Below are 19552 nucleotides of genomic sequence, written 5' to 3' on the forward strand. Positions count from 1 at the left end.
CTCCTGTTGCTCTGTCCCAGCTCCTGCCAACCTAGCAGTTCAAAAGCACACCAGTGCAAGTAGATAAATAGGTATTGCTGTGGCGGGAAGGTAAATGGTCCTTCCATGCGCTCTGGCTTCCGTCACGGTGTCCCATTGCGCCAGAAGCGGTTTAGTCATGTTGGCCATGTGACCCAGAAAGCTGTCTGTGGACAAACGGTGGCTCCCTTAGTGAGATGAGTGCCACAACCCCATAGTCACCTTTGACTGGACTTAACCATCCAGGGGTCCTTTACCTTACCTTTTACCCTGTTATAGGTAATAGGACTCCTGGTTCACATAAGATTACTTTTCCTGGTCATGGGGTGGAGAAGACAATAAATAGGAAAGCCACTCTTTCGTCCTCTGTAGTGACACAGGTCTGGCAAGGCTATGAATATGGCAGTTTGTCTGACTTTAGTCTGTCCCCCCCCCCCACTTTTGGGATTGCTCATCCCATGTACAGTAGATACTTTTACATTTATCAGTATTTCCGCAGTGCAGACCTATTAAAGTGATATAGCATCTTTAGCAATTGGGTTTTGTTGTTATTGAAGTCATTGTTTTCTGTGCAGGGTGGTGGATCGTATGGCAGTCAATATGGACAGGTAAAAACTCTTTTTTGATACCCAGCATATATGAAATGCATCATGCAGTAATACTATACACTAAGGTTTTAAAAATGAATGGAAAAATGGGTTTTATGGGTGATATCCAGCATCAGTCATACTCTTGGCAGACCAATGAAATCAGCGGACTTAAGCATCTTCAGTCAATTGATATTAATGGGTCTACTTGGAGTATGACTTTAGTAGGATATCCCTCTGCTTTTTTGCTGCTCCTGAACATTAAAAAATAGTTTAGTGTGCATATATTAGTGTAATACAACAGATCATCAAGAAACGTTTTGAAGTATTGATTGTTTGTTTTCTCCTACAGGGTGGATCATATGGTGGTGGCAGCCAGGTAATAACTTTTAATAAGTAGCAAGAACTTTTAATAGGCATTACAAGTAGCATACCAGAGATATTAAAAGTGTTTCTCATTATTCCTGCTTCTGAATGTAGAAAGCAATATGGTTTTTTTCCAGCAACATTTTTTTACAATAACTATTTTCTGTACAGGGTGGACGGTTCGGATATGGCAGCAGCAGCCAATATGGACAGGTAAAAGCACTTTTAATTTATAGTACGTACAGAATATATACTGCACTATGGCTTGCATCCAGCTAAGTCATATTCAGAGTGAGCCCACTGAAATTATTCGACATCAGGTAACTATGACTGACTTTATTTCAGTGGTTCTGCTCTGAGTATGATTTAGCCAGATACAACACCATGGTAAATATACAGTATATGCAGAGGCATGAAAATAAAATCTGTTTAATGCTTATTTTGCTCTTAAATATTGAGAGTTGCTTAGGGCAGATACATGAATGTATTTTTAAAAATGTCTCCTGCACAGGGAGGAACGCATGGTGGCGGCAGCGGCCAATATGGGCAGGTAAAAACTCTTTTGACATACAGTGTATAAGTAATGGAGAGTGTGGCGCTGTGGTCCAAACCACTGAGCCTCTTGGGCTTGCTGATCAGAAGGTCGGTGGTTTAAATCCCCACAACAGGGTGAGCTCCCATTACTCTGTCCCAGCTCCTGCCAACCTAGCAGTTCGAAAGCACACCGGTGCAAGTAGATAAATAGGTACCGCTTCGGCAGGAAGGTAAATGGTGTTTCCATACGCTCTGGTTTCCATCACGGTGTTCCGTTGCGCCAGAAGCGGTTCGGTCATGCTGGCCACATGACCCGGAAAGCTGAGATAGCGAGATGAGCGCTGCAACCCCATAGTCATTTGACTGGACTTAACTATCCAGGGGTCCTTTACCTTTTTACCTTCACTATATGTAATATATACGAGGTCTTACATGGTATACATATTTTTATTATTACTCTGATCCTCCACATAAAAGTAGTTTAGAATTCAATCCTAAATTGAACTGGAATAGTGATAGAATAGCCACCACTTCCAAAATCCTGCCAGCTTGTGCTGGTCAGAGTAGATGGTGTTGGGGTGTAATTTTCTTTTTTGCTGGCTGGGTGTTTTGTTTTTAATCCCCACTTCCCCAGTTCGAATGGGGAATGGGCAGGTGATAAGTAAGGCCAGCTCCATGCTAACAGAGGGTAAGAGCTCAATTCAGGAGCCCATTTGGCAAATGAAGAGGCCTTGGGTCAAGGGGTCCCAAGGCCACCTTTGTCTTTCCCCTGCTGAATCTCTGTTTTGAGTCCTAACGCCAGCTACCGATCGCAAAATAAGCAACAGCTGTTTCTGTATGACCATGGAGGAACATAACAGGGCATAACAGGAACCCCCATGCCCTTTGCTACCCAGGTTCATCTCTAGCAAAGGAGACAAACCTTCACTCCTTCCTAACCCCATTTAGGCAGTGGTAGGATTGCATTGCACATGTGCTAAGGTAATATTATTAAGGTAATAATTGTTTTCTGTTCAGGGTGGACAGAGTGGATCCTATGGTGGCAGCCAATATGGACAGGTAAAAATCATTTTGTTATCTAGTATATGTATGATAGATAGATAGATAGATAGATAGATGATAGATAGATAGATAGATAGATAGATAGATAGATAGATAGAATAGATATATATAGTAATAAATGATGTGCTATTATGTAGATAAAAGTTTGGTGGGTTTTTTCTGCCTTTGAATATAGGAAGCTAGTTGAGATGTATTAAAGTAATCCTTTTTCAATTTATAATTGTTTTCTGTTCAGGGTGGACAGAGTGGATCTTATGGTGGCAGCCAATATGGACAGGTAAAAAGTATTTTGTTATTGTGTGTGTGTGTTGTAATACACAGTGTGCTATTATATAGATAAAAGTTTAGTGGGGGGTTCTCTGCCTTTGAATATAAGAAGCTAGTTGAGATGTATTAAAGTAATTTATAATTGTTTTCTGTTCAGGGTGGATCATACGGCAGCAGCAACCAATATGGACAGGTAAATGTTATTTTGTAATATAGCATATGGAGAGAAAGACAGAGAGAAAGAGAGAATTATGAAAAATAAAATAAAAATACATTTTATGCTTATTTCCTGTCCTGGTTATAGAAAGTAGCTGAGTGCAGATATATTTCAGCAATATAGTTTTTCAGCATCAGAGAATATTTCTTGAAATAGCTGTTTTCTGGACAGCGGGCAGGGGGATCATATGGGGACAACTGCCAATGTGGTTGTTTCTCCTATATTTCCCCCCAGCTTTGACTATTTATCTACAGTTTATTGATTATGCAGTTATATTGAGCTTGCATATTTTTTTTTTAAAAAATGGTTGTAATAAGTAGTAATAAGACTTTTTTAAATACAGGGTGGATCATATGGTTATGGTCATCCATATGGACAGGGTGGATCATACGGTGGTAGCAGTCAATATGGACAGGTAAAAGAATTATACATGCATGTAATATACAATGTACATGTCATTATGGCGTTATCTGTGCTCTAGTAAAAGCCAGGCGAGACTACTGGTTGTTATATTATTTGCCATCTGAAAGCTTTTTAGAAACTTCACTTAAATTCAGAACATGGTATCAAGATTATTAATGCTGGTCTGAAAATATTTTATCCATCTCTAGCTAACAATTTGTTTGATTCTGGGCACCACTAAATGTGGTGCTTTTACTCTAAAGAGCCCCAAATAGCTTAAGACTAGGCGACTGAAGGAGCATTTTTCTCCCCTCCTATGTTCCTGCATAATCCTTAAGATCTGCTTCAGAGGCCCTTTTGTATGAGGTGGGTGATAACTAGGGATAACTCTGTCACAGAGCCTAGAACTTCCTGATCAGAAGGTCGGCGGTTCGAATCCCTGTGACGGGGTGAGCTCCCATTGCTCTGTCCCAGCTCCTGCCAACCTAGCAGCTCAAAAGCACACCAGTGCAAGTAGATAAATAGGTACCGCTTCGGCGGGAAGGTAAATGGCGTTTCTGTGCGCTGCTCTGGTTCGCTAGAAGCGGCTTAGTCATGCTGGCTACATGACCCGGAAGCTGTACACAGGCTCCCTCGGCCAATAAAGCGAGATGAGCGCCGCAACCCCAGAGTCGGCCACGACTGGACCTAATGGGCCCTTTTTATGAGGTGGGAGATAACTAAGGAGAAATCCATGAGGTGTTAACTCATAGCAGGCATTTGGACTAGGAGACCTTTGATGTCCATTCCATTAACTTGAATGACAATAATGTTAAGCTGAATTCCCAGCCCTGGAGGTCCTGCCTTTTCTCCAATATCGTTCACCAGCTAGATCAAACAAGGCAGTTTCTTTGCAAATACCAGATAGAAATGGATCCCAATTAGTTGCACAATGTGTGTTAAGCATATGGTACTATCGCATCTGAAAGAAACAATCTTTTTTTGAAGTAACATGTTTTACTGTTCAGGGTGGACAGAGTGGATCATACGGGAGCAGCAGCCAATACGGACAGGTAAGTGTGTGTGTGTGTGTGTGTAATGTAATCTCTACAAATGTTCTTCGGCCTTGGGTCTCCAGACACTGGATTCCAGCTCCCATCATCTGCAGCAAGCATAACCAATGGGCATGAATTATGGGAGTTATACTCCAGCAACATCTGGAGACATTGTCTATACCAGTGTTTCCCAACCTTGGGTCTCCAGCTGTTTTTGGACTACAACTCCCATCATCCCTAGCTAGCAAGACCAGTGGTCAGGGATGATAGGAATTGTTGTCCAAAAAAACTCGTCTATACAGTAGTGTTAGATAGTATGCACAAAGATGTCTTATCGTAAAAGTGTTATGCTTATTTCTGTTCCGCAATACAGAAAGTAGCTGAATGTCAGATATACTAATGTAATGTGGTATTGCACCAACAAATAGACCTTATCTGAAGTAGTAATTGTTTTCTGTTCAGGGTGGATCATATGGAGGCGGCAGCAGCGGACAGGTAGGAACTGTTAATAGATAAATGAAATACCTGACATAGTAATATCACACACACACACACAATGCTTATTTTGCTCTTAAATCTTGAAAATATCTTAGGGAAGGTTTGCTATTCGTAAATAATGATGATGATGATGATGATGATGATAAATAAGTATTTTCTTCCCAGGGTGGATCATATGGCAGCGGCAGCAGCGGACAGGTAGGAACTATGTTAATAGATAAATGAAATACCTGCCATAGTAATATTACAAACACACTCACACACGCTATGCTTATTTTGCTCTTAAATCTTGAAAATATCTTAGGGAAGGTTTGCTATTCTTTAATAATAATAATAATAATAATAATAATAATAATAATAATAATAATTTATTATTTGTACCCCGCCCATCTGGCTGGGCTTCCCCAGCCACTCTGGGCGGCTTCCATAGAAACCAAAAATACACTAAAATATCACAGATTAAAAGCTTCCCTGAACAGGGCTGCCTTAAGATGTCTTCTGAATGTCAGGTAATTATTTATCGCTTTGACATCTGACAGGAGGGCATTCCACAGGGCGGGCGCCACTACCGAGAAGGCCCTCTGCCTGGTTCCCTGTAGCTTTGCTTCTCGCAATGAGGGAACCGCCAGAAGGCCCTCGGCGCTGGACCTCAGTGTCCGGGCAGAACGATGGGGGTGGAGACGCTCCTTCAGCTATACTGGGCCGAGGCCGTTTAGGGCTTTAAAGGTCAACACCAGCACTTTGAATTGTGCTCGGAAACATACTGGGAGCCAATGTAGGTCTATCAAGACCGGTGTTATGTGGTCTCGGCGGCCGCCCCCAGTCACCAGTCTAGCTGCCGCATTTTGGATTAGTTGTAGTTTCCGAGTCACCTTCAAAGGTAGCCCCACATAGAGCGCATTGCAGTAGTCCAAGCGGGAGATAACTAGAGCATGCACCACTCTGGCGAGACAGTCCGCGGGCAGGTAGGGTCTCAGCCTGCGTACCAGGTGGAGTTGGTAGACAGCTGCCCTGGATACAGAATTGACCTGCGCCTCCATGGACAGCTGTGAGTCCAAAATGACTCCCAGGCTGCGCACCTGGTCCTTCAGGGGCACAGTTGCCCTATTCAGGACCAGGGAGTCCTCCACACCAGCCCGCCCCCTCTCCCCCAAAAACAGTACTTCTGTCTTGTCAGGATTCAACTTCAATCCATTAGCCGCCATCCATCCTCCAACCGCCTCCAGGCACTCACACAGGACCTTCACTGCCTTCACTGGTTCTGATTATATTATAATAATATAATAATGCATTTTCTCCCCAGGGTGGATCTTATGGCGGTGGCAGCAGTCAATATGGACAGGTAAAAACTCATTTAATGTATGCATATTAGGGAACATATGCCTTAGCATAAACACAGCTATAAAAAATAAATAAAAGAAAACATTTATATGCTAATTTCTGCTCCTGGTAATAGAAAGCAGCCATAAAAAGTAGCTATTGTAATTAATGTTTCCCATGCAGGGTGGACAGAGTGGATCATACGGTGGAGGCAGCCAATATGGGCAGGTAAAAACAAATTCATAAAGTAGCATACATGGATGATATAGATACCGTATGTTTCGTCCTATAGGGCGCACCGGCCCATAGGACGCACCTCGTTTTTTTTGGGGGGGGGGGGAAATGAATAAAAAAAAATTATTTCCCCCCCAGCCGTGGCTGCCGCCCCAAGCCTTGCGGACACTCGCCCGAAGCACGGGGAGTCCTCCGGAGGGCTCCCTGTGCTTCGGGCGGCAGGCTGCCGCCCGCAAGCCTTGTGAGCCCGTGGGAACTCCCACAGGGCTTGCAAGGCTTGCGGATAGCTTCCTGAAGCCTGGAGAGCGAGAGGGGTCGGTGCGCACCGATGCCTCTCACTCTCCAGGCTTCAGCGAAAGCCTGCATTCGCCCCATAGGACGCACACAGATTTCCCCTTCGTTTTTGGAGGGGAAAAAGTGCGTCCCATGGGGCGAAAAATACGGTAGATAGATGATAGATAGATAGATAGATAGATAGATAGATAGATAGATAGATATAGATAGATATCTCAAGGCGGCATAAAGCCATCTGGACTTTGCCTTCTGTAGATGGAAGGTTTTCTTCTGCCCACAAAGCTTTCTGATCCATTGGATGAATCTGGTGGAAGGTGTGTGTGTTGGGGGGGTGTGACTTTCTGCCACTTCCTCCCTCTCCCTGCTTCCCCCCCCCCCCCATCCTTCCATGCTGTCCTGGATGAAGACACTGACACTCTCCAGAACAGTGTGGCACTGAGGGCTACAGCGGGAGGTGAAAAATTAGCCTCTCCATCCATGATAGGAGTGACGCCTGGATCCAATCCATACATAAGGAAACAAAAGTGTGGGTTGCCTTGAATGGTGCCATCTACTGGGAGATAACTTTGCCAGTTTCCTTCCCTCTATGCCCAAGAGACACGGGTGGCGCTGTGCGTTAAACCACAGAGCCTAGGACTTGCCGATCAGAAGGTCGGCGGTTCGAATCCCCACGACGGGGTGAGCTCCCGTTGCTCGGTCCCTGCTCCTGCCAACCTAGCAGTCACGTCAAAGTGCAAGTAGATAAATAGGTACCGCTCTGGCGGGAAGGTTAATGGCGTTTCCATGTGCTGCTCTGGTTCACCAGAAGCGGCTTGGTCATGCTGGCCACATGACCTGGAAGCTGTATGCCGGCTCCCTCGGCCAATAAAGCGAGATGAGCGCTGCAGCCTCATGACTGGACCTAATGGTCAGGGGTCCCTTTACCTTTACCTTTTACCTCTATGCAGGTCCCCAGCAGCCCCTGGAGATCTTTTCCAGAGGCTCCTGGAACCTTCCGGAGGAGATTTTCAGGAGGTGCTGGAAATTGGAGGAGGCAAAATCTGCAAAATTTGCCAGTAGTGAATGGATGCAGTGGCGTAGCGTGGGGGGTGCAGGGGGGGCCGGCCGCACCGGGCGCAACATCTGGGGGTTAGGGTTAGGGGGCGCAAATCCAAGGGTTAGGGGGCGCAAATCCATGGGTTAGGGGGCACAAATTACTTGCCTTGCCCCGGGTGCCGACAACCCACGCTACGCCACTGAATGGATGCCTCCCACTGAATCAAGAGTACTAGCAGGGCCAAGAAGATTTTCTGCTTATTTCTACTTAGCGAGTGGCTTGCTGTAGATCTTTTGATATGGTAATATGGTGCATCAGTGACAAACCATCTTTTCTTTTCTTTTTAAATTGTTTTCTGGACAGAGTGGCTCATACGGTGGCGGCAGCAACCAGTATGGGCAGAGTGGATCATATGGCGGCAGCAGCAGCAGCAGCCAGTATGGGCAGGGTGGATCATACGGCAGTGGCAGCCAATATGGAAAGGTAAAAAAATCCTTTCCTGTTTATAATTTTCTTACCATTGACAGTGAATGCGCTTTTATAATTGGAACATTGGCTCCTCCCTAGTGCAGGTTTGGTCCATGAGTATTTCGAATTTGAATAGAAAGCTTTTTGTTTAGTCCCAGAAAGAATACTCCGATATAATCATGCTTTAAATATACTTCTAAAATGCGATCATATTTTAATGCGTGGAGCTGAGACATGCGTTTGAGAAATCTTTGCAAGGGTCTTGAAAACTGGTGTTCTCCTGTTTATCAGAATGTGTTTGTAGCTCAGTCTAATAACTGTTAGGAACCATTATGATAACTGCGAAATAGTAACAAAATACTATGCCGCAGTTCTCCAAATCTGGCCAGCCGGGTTTGCATATTAAGCAAATCTGCTGGCTATGCAAATCAAGAGGAAAAAATGCTGTAACATCAGACACAAGCAAGCAAGCAAGCAAGCAAGAAAGAAAGAAAGAAAGAAATGAGATCTCAAAATTATTCTCTGTCTCTCTCTCACTCTCTCTCTTTCTCTCTCTGTGTAAAATGTCCAGTGCATTTTGGCAAAAGCTTTCTTCAAGGGCACGGAAGGACCTATGAAAGAGAAATAAATAAATTTTTTTTTTTAATATCCCGCCCTTCCCGGTTCAGAAAACCGGGCTCAGGGCGGCTAACAACAAATTTAAAACACTTAATTGTGATACAACCAAAAACAGCATAAAATACAGTATAAAAGCGTGAATAACAATAAATTTAAAGTTCACAAATCAATTTGGGGGGAAATCTATCCAATAAACATTAGATAGTTACCAAGGCTAACTGGCTAAATTAGTCCTATTTGGGCCAGTGCCGAGGCCAGGGGAGAATTAGCGGTAGGGTCCCAGAGCAGGTAATCTTCATAAAAAGGGGAGGGGAGGGAAGAGAGGGGAATAAAAGATCAGGCTAAATTCAAATTGAAAGCCAGGTGGAATAGCTCTGTCTTACAGGCCAGACAGAAGGAGGTTAAATCCTGCAGGGCCCTAGTCTTATGGGACAGAGCATTCCACCAGGTCAGAGCCATCACTGAAAAGGCCCTGGCCCTGGTGGAGGATAGCTTGACTTCCTTGGGGCCCAGGACCTCTAAACTATGGTTATTCATGGACCTTAAGGTCCTCTGCGGGGCATACCAGGAGAGGTGGTCCCATAAATACGAGGGCCCTAAGAAAGAAAGAAAGAAAGAAAGAAAGAAAGAAAGAAAGAAAGAAAGAAAGAAAGAAAGATTGTATATTATATACGTAGTGACTCATAATTAAAGAATCCGATTTTTAAAAAGTTAATGGATGAAAGTAGAATCTTGGGTTAGGGGAGCCAAAATGTAAAGTTGCATTGGAGTTCAGTGTCTGTGGGAGGAGAATCTTGATTTAAGACGAAGGGGAAAGAATGAGGTTGGTATCCATGGGATTTCTTCAAGCCTTGGAAATACAGGACCAGGCTTGGAAATCATAAGATTGTATGAGATACTTCGCCTTAAGTTGACTTATTTTTAGAAGCCTGTTAAAATCTAGGAAGCAGAAAAGTTGGGCAGCTTCCCTTCAGCTAGATTATAAAAAAGAGCAAATACGTTGACAAGGAGGAGATCGTAAATTGCTTCTTGCATTGCTTTGTAGCCATCAGTTTATGAAAGAGGGAAACAAAGGTGGTTATGGCTGCTTCTCTGTATGGCAATCCTAGCTGTGTCTTCCTTCCTAAGACAATGGAAGGCAGACACAGACTTGGCGTCTCGCTAAACAATTGGCCAGAATCTTCCTGTGGTTTTGCCTCATATCTCTGGTTCTACAAAGGCTGGCAACCTAATATTTTTTCAATGGAAGCTGGAAATGTGGCCCAAATGGCCCGCACTGGATGGCATGCTCAGAATCTGGCCAAAACCTGGACAAGCAGGCCATATAGAAACCTTATTTACCATATTTTTTGCTCTATAAGACTCACTTTTTCCCTCCTAAAAAGTAAGGGGAAATATGTGTGCGTCTTATGGAGCGAATGCAGGCTGCACAGCTATCCCAGAAGCCAGAACAGCAAGAGGGATCGCTGCTTTCGCTGCACAGAGATCCCTCTTGCTGTTCTGGCTTCTGAGATTCAGAATATTTTTTTTCTTGTATTCCTCCTCCAAAAACTAGGTGCGTCTTGTAGTCTGGTGCATCTTATAGAGCGAAAAATACGGTATATCTTTAAAGATACCCCATCGCACACTAGATAGGTCTGCACATGCGTACTGCTGTCAGAAAAATCAGCAATCGGAGCAGTCAGCTGTTCAGAAGGACTGCAGGTGGCAGTAGATCTAGTCTCTTTCTCATGAGCCATAGGAAAGGAACTCTGGATGCAAAGCAAATTGGTGCTGCTCTCATCCATCATTAGAGACACTTGCAGCTGGGTCAGAATATAGACATTTACCTGTTTCCAAAGAACCGTACCGCAAAGCATCAGGAGCAGAAACAATCAATTCCTAATTTTTTGCAGAACAACTCTTCCTCAGGAGGCAGTCAGCCTGGTGGAAAGGTAAGAATTTGGCACCTAGCTGGATTGAGGTATAGACGTTCTATTATTTCCCAAAGAAATCTAAACCACCCAAAGATTGCTTGGCTGTTGCTTTTTAAAAGGAACAGAAATAAACATTTCCTACTCTTTTACAGAACTCGACTTCTTCAGGAGGCAGTCAGTCTGTTGGACAGGTAAGAAATTAACATGCAGAAAGGGGGGGGGGGGGAGAAACCATACAAAGAGAAATAGGTATCTTGCCATATTAGCACAGAATTTGATTGCTTCTGTATTGCTTTTAGGGCTCCTCAGGAGGAAGCCAGTCTGGACAGGTAATGTTTACTCAAAACGTTAATATTTCATAAATTTGCTTTAATATTTTATAAATTTGCTTAGATATTTTATGAATTTGCTGCAATATTTTAGAGCAGATGTGCAATTTGTCATTTGCCTGCTCTGTGGGTAAGCAGATGATCTCACATTGTGGCTCTCATCTGCATCTCTCATCCCCTTTATTTTATTTATTACATAAATATATTGACTTTTTTCCATGATGAAATTCAGGCATCAGACATATATAGGGCTCCCAGGTGGTCTATGGAGACACTGACTAGGCTCAGATCAGCTTAACTTTAGCAAGGTTGCTGTATCATGTGTCTCCATCCCAAAGCCAGTGTCAACCACGGATGAGGCCAATCAGCTTCCATTTAACTTTGTTTCTTAACCAGGATTTGAAGCCAATTAATCATGGGCCGCTGGGCCACAGACCATCATCGTTCTCCCCTGATTCCTTTACCAAACCTTTTCCACATTTAATGCCTTAAGAGTCAGTTCCTATTAGCCTAACCCTCCGCAATCAAGGCTTTTTCCAGTCTGTGTTGACTGTGTAATGGCCACTTTATTTTATCATAAAGCTTTATTATCATATTCCGCATACTGTATAAAGATCAGAAAGCCATTGCTATATATATGACCTGTGTTTTCACTGTATAATTACAGGGTTCAGCATCCCCTTCAGGAAGCCAGCAGGGTAGTCCGGTAAGCATTTTCCCCTCACACAATTGATACTGTAATTACTGGATTCTATTGGTAAACTCTTGTGTAGTGATAGATAGACAAGTTTAGAACATGAAAGCCTGTTGGTTTGTTTTTGCAAATATAGAGCTCATCATACGCCGGAGGCAGGCAACCTGGTGGACAGGTAAGCATTTTCTCGTTACCATGCTTGCTAATTGCAAGCCCAGGCGGACACCCCCCCCCAGCCCCGAGAGACCAGCAGAAGGAATAATGACTCATGACAACGTGTTATGGGATTAAAAATTGGCCACAACTTTATTAAACCTTTCAGACGTAGGAAGACCTTGGCTTAGGCATTGGGTGTGTATCCCTCCCAGCCCCCCAGCCGGGAGAACTGGGGCTCTTCAGGGTGAATGGAATATGGGAGGGTGCACAGCAAGATGCTTGTGTATACTGGCAGCCCACCCCATATCCCTGCAACGCAGGGGAGTTCACTAGCAACCTTTCAGTGTATGGCCAGAGACTCCCATATACAAACCCCTTTAAGAGGTGAAATATACTTGGAGTCAAGAGTGGATTTCATGCTCTTCATTCAGCTCATAGTGGTGAGGAGGAATGGAAGTTCCCCCAGAATGTCTGCTTTATATACATTATTTACACATGGGCCCCACGTGATTGGCTAATTCTGGGATTCTTCTTTAGGCCAATTAGGTTGCGGATTCACTTCCACCTGGAGCTGGATTGGGTGGCTCCTGTGGACCAATCAGACTGCTGCATTCTGGATCCTATTGTTCTAGGACCAATCAGACTGCTGCATTCTGAATCTTATTGTTCTAGGACCAATCAGACTGCTGCATTCTGAATCCTATTGTTCTAGGACCAATCAGACTGCTGCATTTTGGATCCTATTCAACTCAGTATATAACACCCCTCCCCTCTAAGTTCCAGTCCTGCCCGGGAGGTTACATTCATAGTCCTCAAGGTCACCACTTCACGTCCCCGCGGATTATGCCCAAGGCCTAAAACCGCCAAAGTTGTGACGAATTGCTACGGGGAAGGCAAAACCTGCCAATGCAAGGAAATTCCTTCCCGGCTCTTCAACAGCAACCATCCAGAGACCGTAGCAGCGCCCGCTGAACAGGAAGGAAAATGGTTAACCTGCAAAAAAGCATTAAACAATGGGAGGTTGGGTAGGTGGGTGAAGCTCCGGAGCCGATCACATGGTTGCTGCTGGCTCCGCCTCCTATTTAAACAGCTGGCCCCGCCTCTCTGCAGGGCTGATTGGCTAACTGAGGTTTGAACCTCCAAGGACTAGCACAGGGGGGCAGGCCTGCCAAACCAGCTGGTGGGTCCCAAGTGGGCCGCGGTGCCATGTGCAGTCCCGAAAAAGGGCGCCCACAAAGAAGGGTGTGAGTGCTCATTGCATGCATTCAGGTACAAGCCAGATGAATGTACCTGAATTTTTAAGAAAACAGACCCTGTGCAAACAGGCTTGCTATCTAATGTAGACAACGCAACAGAAATGAAATACAAAGAAGAAGAATCAAAACCGAAACCTTAGCAATGTCCGGAAAATGCATCTTGGAAGAACTAAGAGCTGAAGTTTTAGGGTCCAGAATAATAATAATAATTTTATTATTTATACCCCACCTATCTTGCTGGGTTTCCCCAGTCACTCTGGGCGGCTTATAACACATAAAAAATTGTAAAACACTAAACATTAAAAAAATTCCCGATACAGGGTTGCGTTTTGTGATTTTTAAAGTGTAAAGAATCATTGATCAATCTTAATCCACACAAAATTCCTCCATAAAAATGGCAGTCTAGAAAGATTGCTAAAGAAATATGACAAGTGTTTTGTGTTTTCTTTTCAGCCTGGGTGTTATTGTCCAGGTGGAATGACTGTAAGTACCCATTGCCTGCTGTATTCATTTGTATGTTTTGGAAGCCATATGAGATGGATGCATTTGTTTGTGTGTGTTTGTTTGTTTATGAATGAACTACCGTATTTTTCGCTCTCTAACACGCACCCGAACATAACACGCACATAGTTTTTAGAGGAGGAAAACAAGAAAAAAATATTCTAAACGAAACAGTAGATGTATGATTTTTGTGGTTCATGCTGTGGCCACAGACATGTGATCTGACGGTGAGTTTGGGGTAGCCCAATGCAAAAATCCTGAGGATCCATGTGGACCCATGCTTTGTAACCACATTTTTGCAACACTGCAGCCCCAGGCAACAGTGGGTGCATGATTTTTTTGGTGCAAGCTGTAGCCATGGACATGCTATGTGATCTGATGGTGAATTTGGGGTGACCCAGTGCAAAAATCCTGAGGATCCATGTGGATCCATGCTTTGTAATCACGTTTTAAGTGGGGAGGGAAGGAAAAGCCCTCAATGGACAAGGAACACGTGTGGGGTGGGTGGAGAAGGATGCTGTTAATAATGCAGAAGTGGGGTATAAGAGGAGAAGCAAGCAGGCTCTGCTTCTCTCCCTCCTCCCCGGCTCGCTGAAAAACCTTGCTGCTATTTAGCCAGCTGAGTGGGGAGGAGAGAGGGACAGAGAGCCTGCTTGCTTTAAAGGAGCCAACCAGACAGGAGCCGCTTACACTCGTGCTTTGCTCCTTTAAAGCAAGCAGGCTCTGTCCCTCTCTCCTCCCCACACAGTGGCTCTTCTCCTACTTTGCTGTTTCAAAATGAGCCACGGAGGAGGGAAGGAAGGGGAACCATGGATCCTCTGCTCACGACTGCAGCAGATCCCCCCGCCATCCGTAGGCATTCGCTCTATAACACGCACAGACATTTTCCCTTACTTTCTAGGAGGAAAAAAGTGAGTGTTATGGTGCAAAAAATACGGTACTTTCCAAAACTCCTGTTTTCTGCAGCATGAGTGCAGCTAATTCTTTTGTGATTGCCCACCTAATCTCTTGTATGTACTGTGTCAGTTATTAAATGTTTGAGGCTAGTCTGTTGTGGCATATATTTTAAACCTATCTATATTACCCATAAAAGATACGAACAAATGGCATTATTTCTAAGTAATTGTCCTTCTGACCCCACCCTTATAGTGGACAAGGAATAAACTTCAACCACATTAATTGCATTAAAAACAACCTGGCTTGTGTGTTGTTGTTTTTACAGGGTTCTCAGTCAGGAAGTAGCCAGTATGGCGGCAGCCAAGGCGGCCAATATGGTGGTTGGCAAGGAAACCAATATGGCGGCAACAATCAATATGGTGGTGGACGATACGGACAAGTAAGGAACAATTTTCAATAGTATTTACATTTAGGAGCACGTGACATATTTTTGTTTTTCAAAAAGCAACCTTGAAGCCCTTGATTTGGTTCAGGGCTATTTTGTGGGGTAATCAATTTCAGTGTGCCAATTTTGTGCAGCTAGTAGTCGTGGAGATTGAAACCTAGAGGCACCCATATTGTGCCTGTATCCCTCTCAACTTTGAATAATATTGGGGGAGAGGGGTTACATTGAAAAACTTCTACAGAGGCAGTGGATTATACTCTCTCCCCCAGTGCAAAAAGAGAAACCATCGCAGGAGCTCCAGTCACAGTACTCCAACATCTTATTTAGTTTGGCCTATATATGAAGCTTTTTTCCCCCTTTTCTTTTTTACATGAGTGGCGGATAAAATCAGAGCTTTCCTTTACAGGATTGTACCAAAATGGTGGAAACCAAAGTAGCCAGCGTGGTGGTGGACAAGACAGAAATTTTCTCTGCAGCATTAACAAATAAAATATTGGTGTTTACATTTTTAATATATATTTATTTATTTTCTCATTTCTGTTTTGATTCTAGGGTTACCCCTATGGAAGTAGCCAATATGGTGGTGGACGGCTAGGCAGCCAATATGGTGGATATGTAAGGACTGTTTAACAAATGTATTTATTATATATAAGTCCCAATAAACTCTGTAGGACTAACTTCTCAGTAAATCAGCATGGAGCCATGCTAAATTGCTTTGTCCTCTTAATATAATATGGCAATGAGCTTTATGCTTTTCAGAACTGGGTCAAAATTTCTCAGAAGACATTTTTTTTTTCTGAGGGAGTTTTGGAGATTTTTCTTTTTCTCACCTTCAAAAGAAAATAAGGCAGCTTTCTTACAATACCACCACAATAATTCACCACTACTATCCTGTAATATTACATATGAGTCTGTTCTACTGATGAAGCCTAGGATGGCGAAACAAGGCTAATTATTCTGGAAATCCTTGTCTTAGACTCTGTGAAAGGATTCTGTGGAACTGTAACAACCATTCATGTGAATTATTGGACTCTTTGAACAAACAGGTGGAATAGATACTTTTACATTTATGGACCTTATGCATCAACTAGAGAATGAACTGATCCACTGGGTCTTCTGCTTTCTTCGTTGAACTTTATGAGACTTCCGTTGAAATCTACAATTTGATACAATATATAGTATACCTTGCGGGTGGCGCTGTGGGTAAAAGCCTCAGCACCTAGGACTTGCCGATCGCATGGTCGGCGTTTCGAATCCCCGCGGCGGGGTGCGCTCCCGTTGTTCGGTCCCAGCGCCTGCCAACCTAGCAGTTCGAAAGCACCCCCGGGTGCAAGTAGATAAATAGGGACCGCTTACTAGCGGGAAGGTAAACGGCGTTCCGTGTGCTGCGCTGGTGCCGGTTCGCCAGAGCAGCGTTGTCACGCTGGCCACGTGACCCGGAAGTGTCTGCGGACAGTGCTGGCTCCTGGCCTCTAGAGTGAGATGAGCGCACAACCCTAGAGTCTGGCAAGACTGGCCCGTATGGGCAGGGGTACCTTTACCTTTTTTATAGTATACCTTATTTATTCAAAAGTACAGCCAGTTACGTCTTGTGTGTTTATTGAATATCCTTATGAAGTAGGCTTTCCCCTGCTCTTTCAAAATATGCGACTAAATACTTTTAAAGCCAAAGAGCATTTACACACTGATGCTGAGAAGCGAGGGACAATCCTGTATCTGCTTATCTGGGAGTAAACTCCATTGAACCCAATGGAGCTTTCTTCTGAGTTTACATTTCTAGGATTGTTCTGTAACCTTGGTTGGAATCAGTGGCCAATGTTCACAAGGAGGATCATAACTGAGTAGGTGATTCCTCCACCCCAGCCGGATAGCAGTGCAAGTTTTCTAGATTTAATGGGTTTCTCATTTTTACAGGGTTCACCATACGGAAGTAGGCCCTATGGTTCCAACAAGGTAAGCAGCCTTTCTGCATTAGCTTTTAATCTTCTTCTTGGCTTGGAGAGCATATATGACTTTGAAAGTATCAGCAAAGCTCCTAAATAGTCTGGGACTGTAATCAATCATGAAGCACTCGACCCAGTATTAAAACTGGTTTATTGCATGTCAAGGCCCCAAAGGACACCCCCAAATAAAGTTCACACAACATTTTTGTTTTGTTTTTTGGCATAATTTTGGCCACAACTTTATTGAATTACAAAAGTAAGCTTGACTGAATTCAGTGGGATTTACTTCCTAGTAAGTGTGCTTAGAATTGCTGCCTAAAACACACTATCATGGGAGTTGTTGGCCTTTAATTCAGCCAGACTTCTTCACAAATAAACAAGTATAGGAATGTGCTGCAAGTCTGTGATCGTGTGTATTCTTAAAGAATAAATTTTGTTGAACAATCTGCATGGTTGCAGTTTTCTATGCCCTTACAGAAGAAAGTGCCTTACTTCTGTGTAAGAATGCTGCCAAACTCCTCTTTGGCAAAAATCTGTGCCACATCTTAGAAATCTGGAGGGAACTGTGTTTCAATAAGAAAAGGGGAAATTCTGGGCTCTGGAGGTCCCATCATGAGCCAGAGACTCCTAGGCTACGCACAGAAAGGCCTCTGCACCTTGAGGCCATATGAGGACTTACTATGAATGTGCCGAGGCTGAGTTGCTGAAATAATTTCCATCCATTTCCCCCCTTCTGCAGGGTTTTCAAAGCAATCAGGCTCCTCACTCTGTAAGTACACTTCTTTTAGAACATTTACACACACCCCCTTCCTTATTTCTGTTAAATGACAACGGCCATGTTCACAAATAATCCTGTGAACAATATTGGATGGTATTGAATCGGTGGCATAGACTAGAAATGTGCATTGATATTTTTGTGCAACTTTTGGTTGACTGCCACATCTAGGCGGCTTCTTCTTCTTCTTCTTCTTCTTCTTCTTCTTCTTCTTCTTCTTCTTCTTCTTCTTCTTCCAATGCTTTGAAGTGATGCACTGGAGTCTAAGGGAGCAGACACCTTTTTCTCTCTCTTGTATATCCACCCAATGTATGTGTACAGTAGAAATGTGGATTGGGTTTTTCAAAGGGAGGGTGCGGGAGAGGGGAGTGGACCCTCCCATTCTTCCACACTCCAGGTATTTTCTCCACTTCCAATTCACTTCTGGTACCAGAGCTGCATAGGGAGAAAATTACCTGCAGCAATTGACATGAAGAGGAAAGGCAAGAGAGGAGGAAGAGGATTAAAAGTCCCTCTCCTGCCTGCTCCTTTTACTGTTAAAATTAATCACACACCCCGCTTTGTATTTAAATGGAAGTTTGCACATATCTTTTGTCCGAAAAGGTTCTTTTCATAACTTGTAAAAATTACAGTCTTGTTAACATTTTGTAGTTGGACTTTAGCCAAAGGATCCTAAGTCATAGGATAAAAGGATGGGTTATCAGGAAGGTAAACAGTGAGGTACCCTCAGGACCTATCCAGAGACTGATGCTATTTAATCTCAGGCATCGTAATGCAGTGGCAGAGTGGGCTGTACCACTGCGTTCTGAAGGTGGTGCATGCCATTTTTTGGAAGTTTCCCACAAGTTCACTGCAAACAAAACATAAACCTAGCACGTGAGGGAGAAAGGTTTTATATTGGCCTCTTCTCTATTTGAAATTTCCACTTTCAAGTACATGTTTGGGCTATTGCTTTTTAACATAGGGAAACACTTAACGATTGTGATGCTACCACTGGCAGTCTGAAGCGGTACAGTTCATTCTACCGCCTCATGAGCAGACAAGGCCTTATTCATAAATGACGTGCAGTCAGGTGGTCAGGTCTGTGGATGCCACCAAGTTATTTGCGATGGTGGGAATCCAAGCAGATTGTGAAACCTTCGAAATGGAGCTCTCCAAACTGGGGAATGGGCAACAAAATAAATGTCCACCAAAATTCAGTGGAAGAAAGGGCCAAGGGATTCAAATTGTGGCCGGTAGGCACTGAAAGAGATGCTGGGTTTGCAGCAGGTAGTTCACTTTAAACATCAATTCATTGTGTGCCAGCCATGAGAAATGCATATTTTATGATGCAAATTACTAGCAGAAGGGATTGAAAATAAAAAGTGATGAGTGCCATAATGCCATTATAGAAGTCTCTTGTGTGTGTGCATTAGGAATACTGTGTGCTAGGATATTGCAGAGCTAGAAAAAGGTGCAGCAAATGACTACTGCCCAAATGACCAAGCAATTAAAGCACTTTCCTATGAGGAAAGGCTAAGGCTGCATTCTTAGGCCTACTGACCTGAGAGTAAGCCTCACTGGACTTAATTGAGAGAAATCATGTATAGAACTGCTGCAAAGTGTTGTGGGGCTTTTTTGTATGGGGTAAATATGAGGGCTGAAAGAGGTTTCTACAACTATGCAGAAAGGGAATTTTTTCACCG

At 43.6% G+C, this 19552-nt stretch overlaps 1 protein-coding gene across 1 annotated transcript in view; it reads left to right on the forward strand.

Annotated features, from left to right (window-relative positions):
- LOC310679505 (uncharacterized protein) overlaps nucleotides 1-19552 on the forward strand; it is a 70650-nt gene that overhangs the window by 48294 nt on the left and 2804 nt on the right. Inside the window, exons 53-76 of the mRNA XM_083444820.1 lie at nucleotides 594-626; nucleotides 958-984; nucleotides 1143-1184; nucleotides 1483-1521; nucleotides 2523-2564; nucleotides 2803-2844; nucleotides 2992-3027; nucleotides 3395-3466; nucleotides 4461-4505; nucleotides 4950-4982; nucleotides 5151-5183; nucleotides 6289-6327; nucleotides 6489-6533; nucleotides 8233-8352; nucleotides 10851-10889; nucleotides 11024-11062; nucleotides 11171-11200; nucleotides 11868-11906; nucleotides 12031-12069; nucleotides 13760-13789; nucleotides 15030-15143; nucleotides 15702-15764; nucleotides 17064-17102; nucleotides 17832-17861. Coding sequence (XP_083300946.1) covers nucleotides 594-626; nucleotides 958-984; nucleotides 1143-1184; nucleotides 1483-1521; nucleotides 2523-2564; nucleotides 2803-2844; nucleotides 2992-3027; nucleotides 3395-3466; nucleotides 4461-4505; nucleotides 4950-4982; nucleotides 5151-5183; nucleotides 6289-6327; nucleotides 6489-6533; nucleotides 8233-8352; nucleotides 10851-10889; nucleotides 11024-11062; nucleotides 11171-11200; nucleotides 11868-11906; nucleotides 12031-12069; nucleotides 13760-13789; nucleotides 15030-15143; nucleotides 15702-15764; nucleotides 17064-17102; nucleotides 17832-17861 — 1110 coding nt within the window. The remainder of the gene's footprint in view (nucleotides 1-593; nucleotides 627-957; nucleotides 985-1142; nucleotides 1185-1482; nucleotides 1522-2522; nucleotides 2565-2802; nucleotides 2845-2991; nucleotides 3028-3394; nucleotides 3467-4460; nucleotides 4506-4949; nucleotides 4983-5150; nucleotides 5184-6288; nucleotides 6328-6488; nucleotides 6534-8232; nucleotides 8353-10850; nucleotides 10890-11023; nucleotides 11063-11170; nucleotides 11201-11867; nucleotides 11907-12030; nucleotides 12070-13759; nucleotides 13790-15029; nucleotides 15144-15701; nucleotides 15765-17063; nucleotides 17103-17831; nucleotides 17862-19552) is intronic.

Source organism: Podarcis tiliguerta (assembly GCF_965153285.1).
Source record: "Podarcis tiliguerta genome assembly, chromosome: 6".
NCBI lineage: Eukaryota > Metazoa > Chordata > Lepidosauria > Squamata > Lacertidae > Podarcis > Podarcis tiliguerta.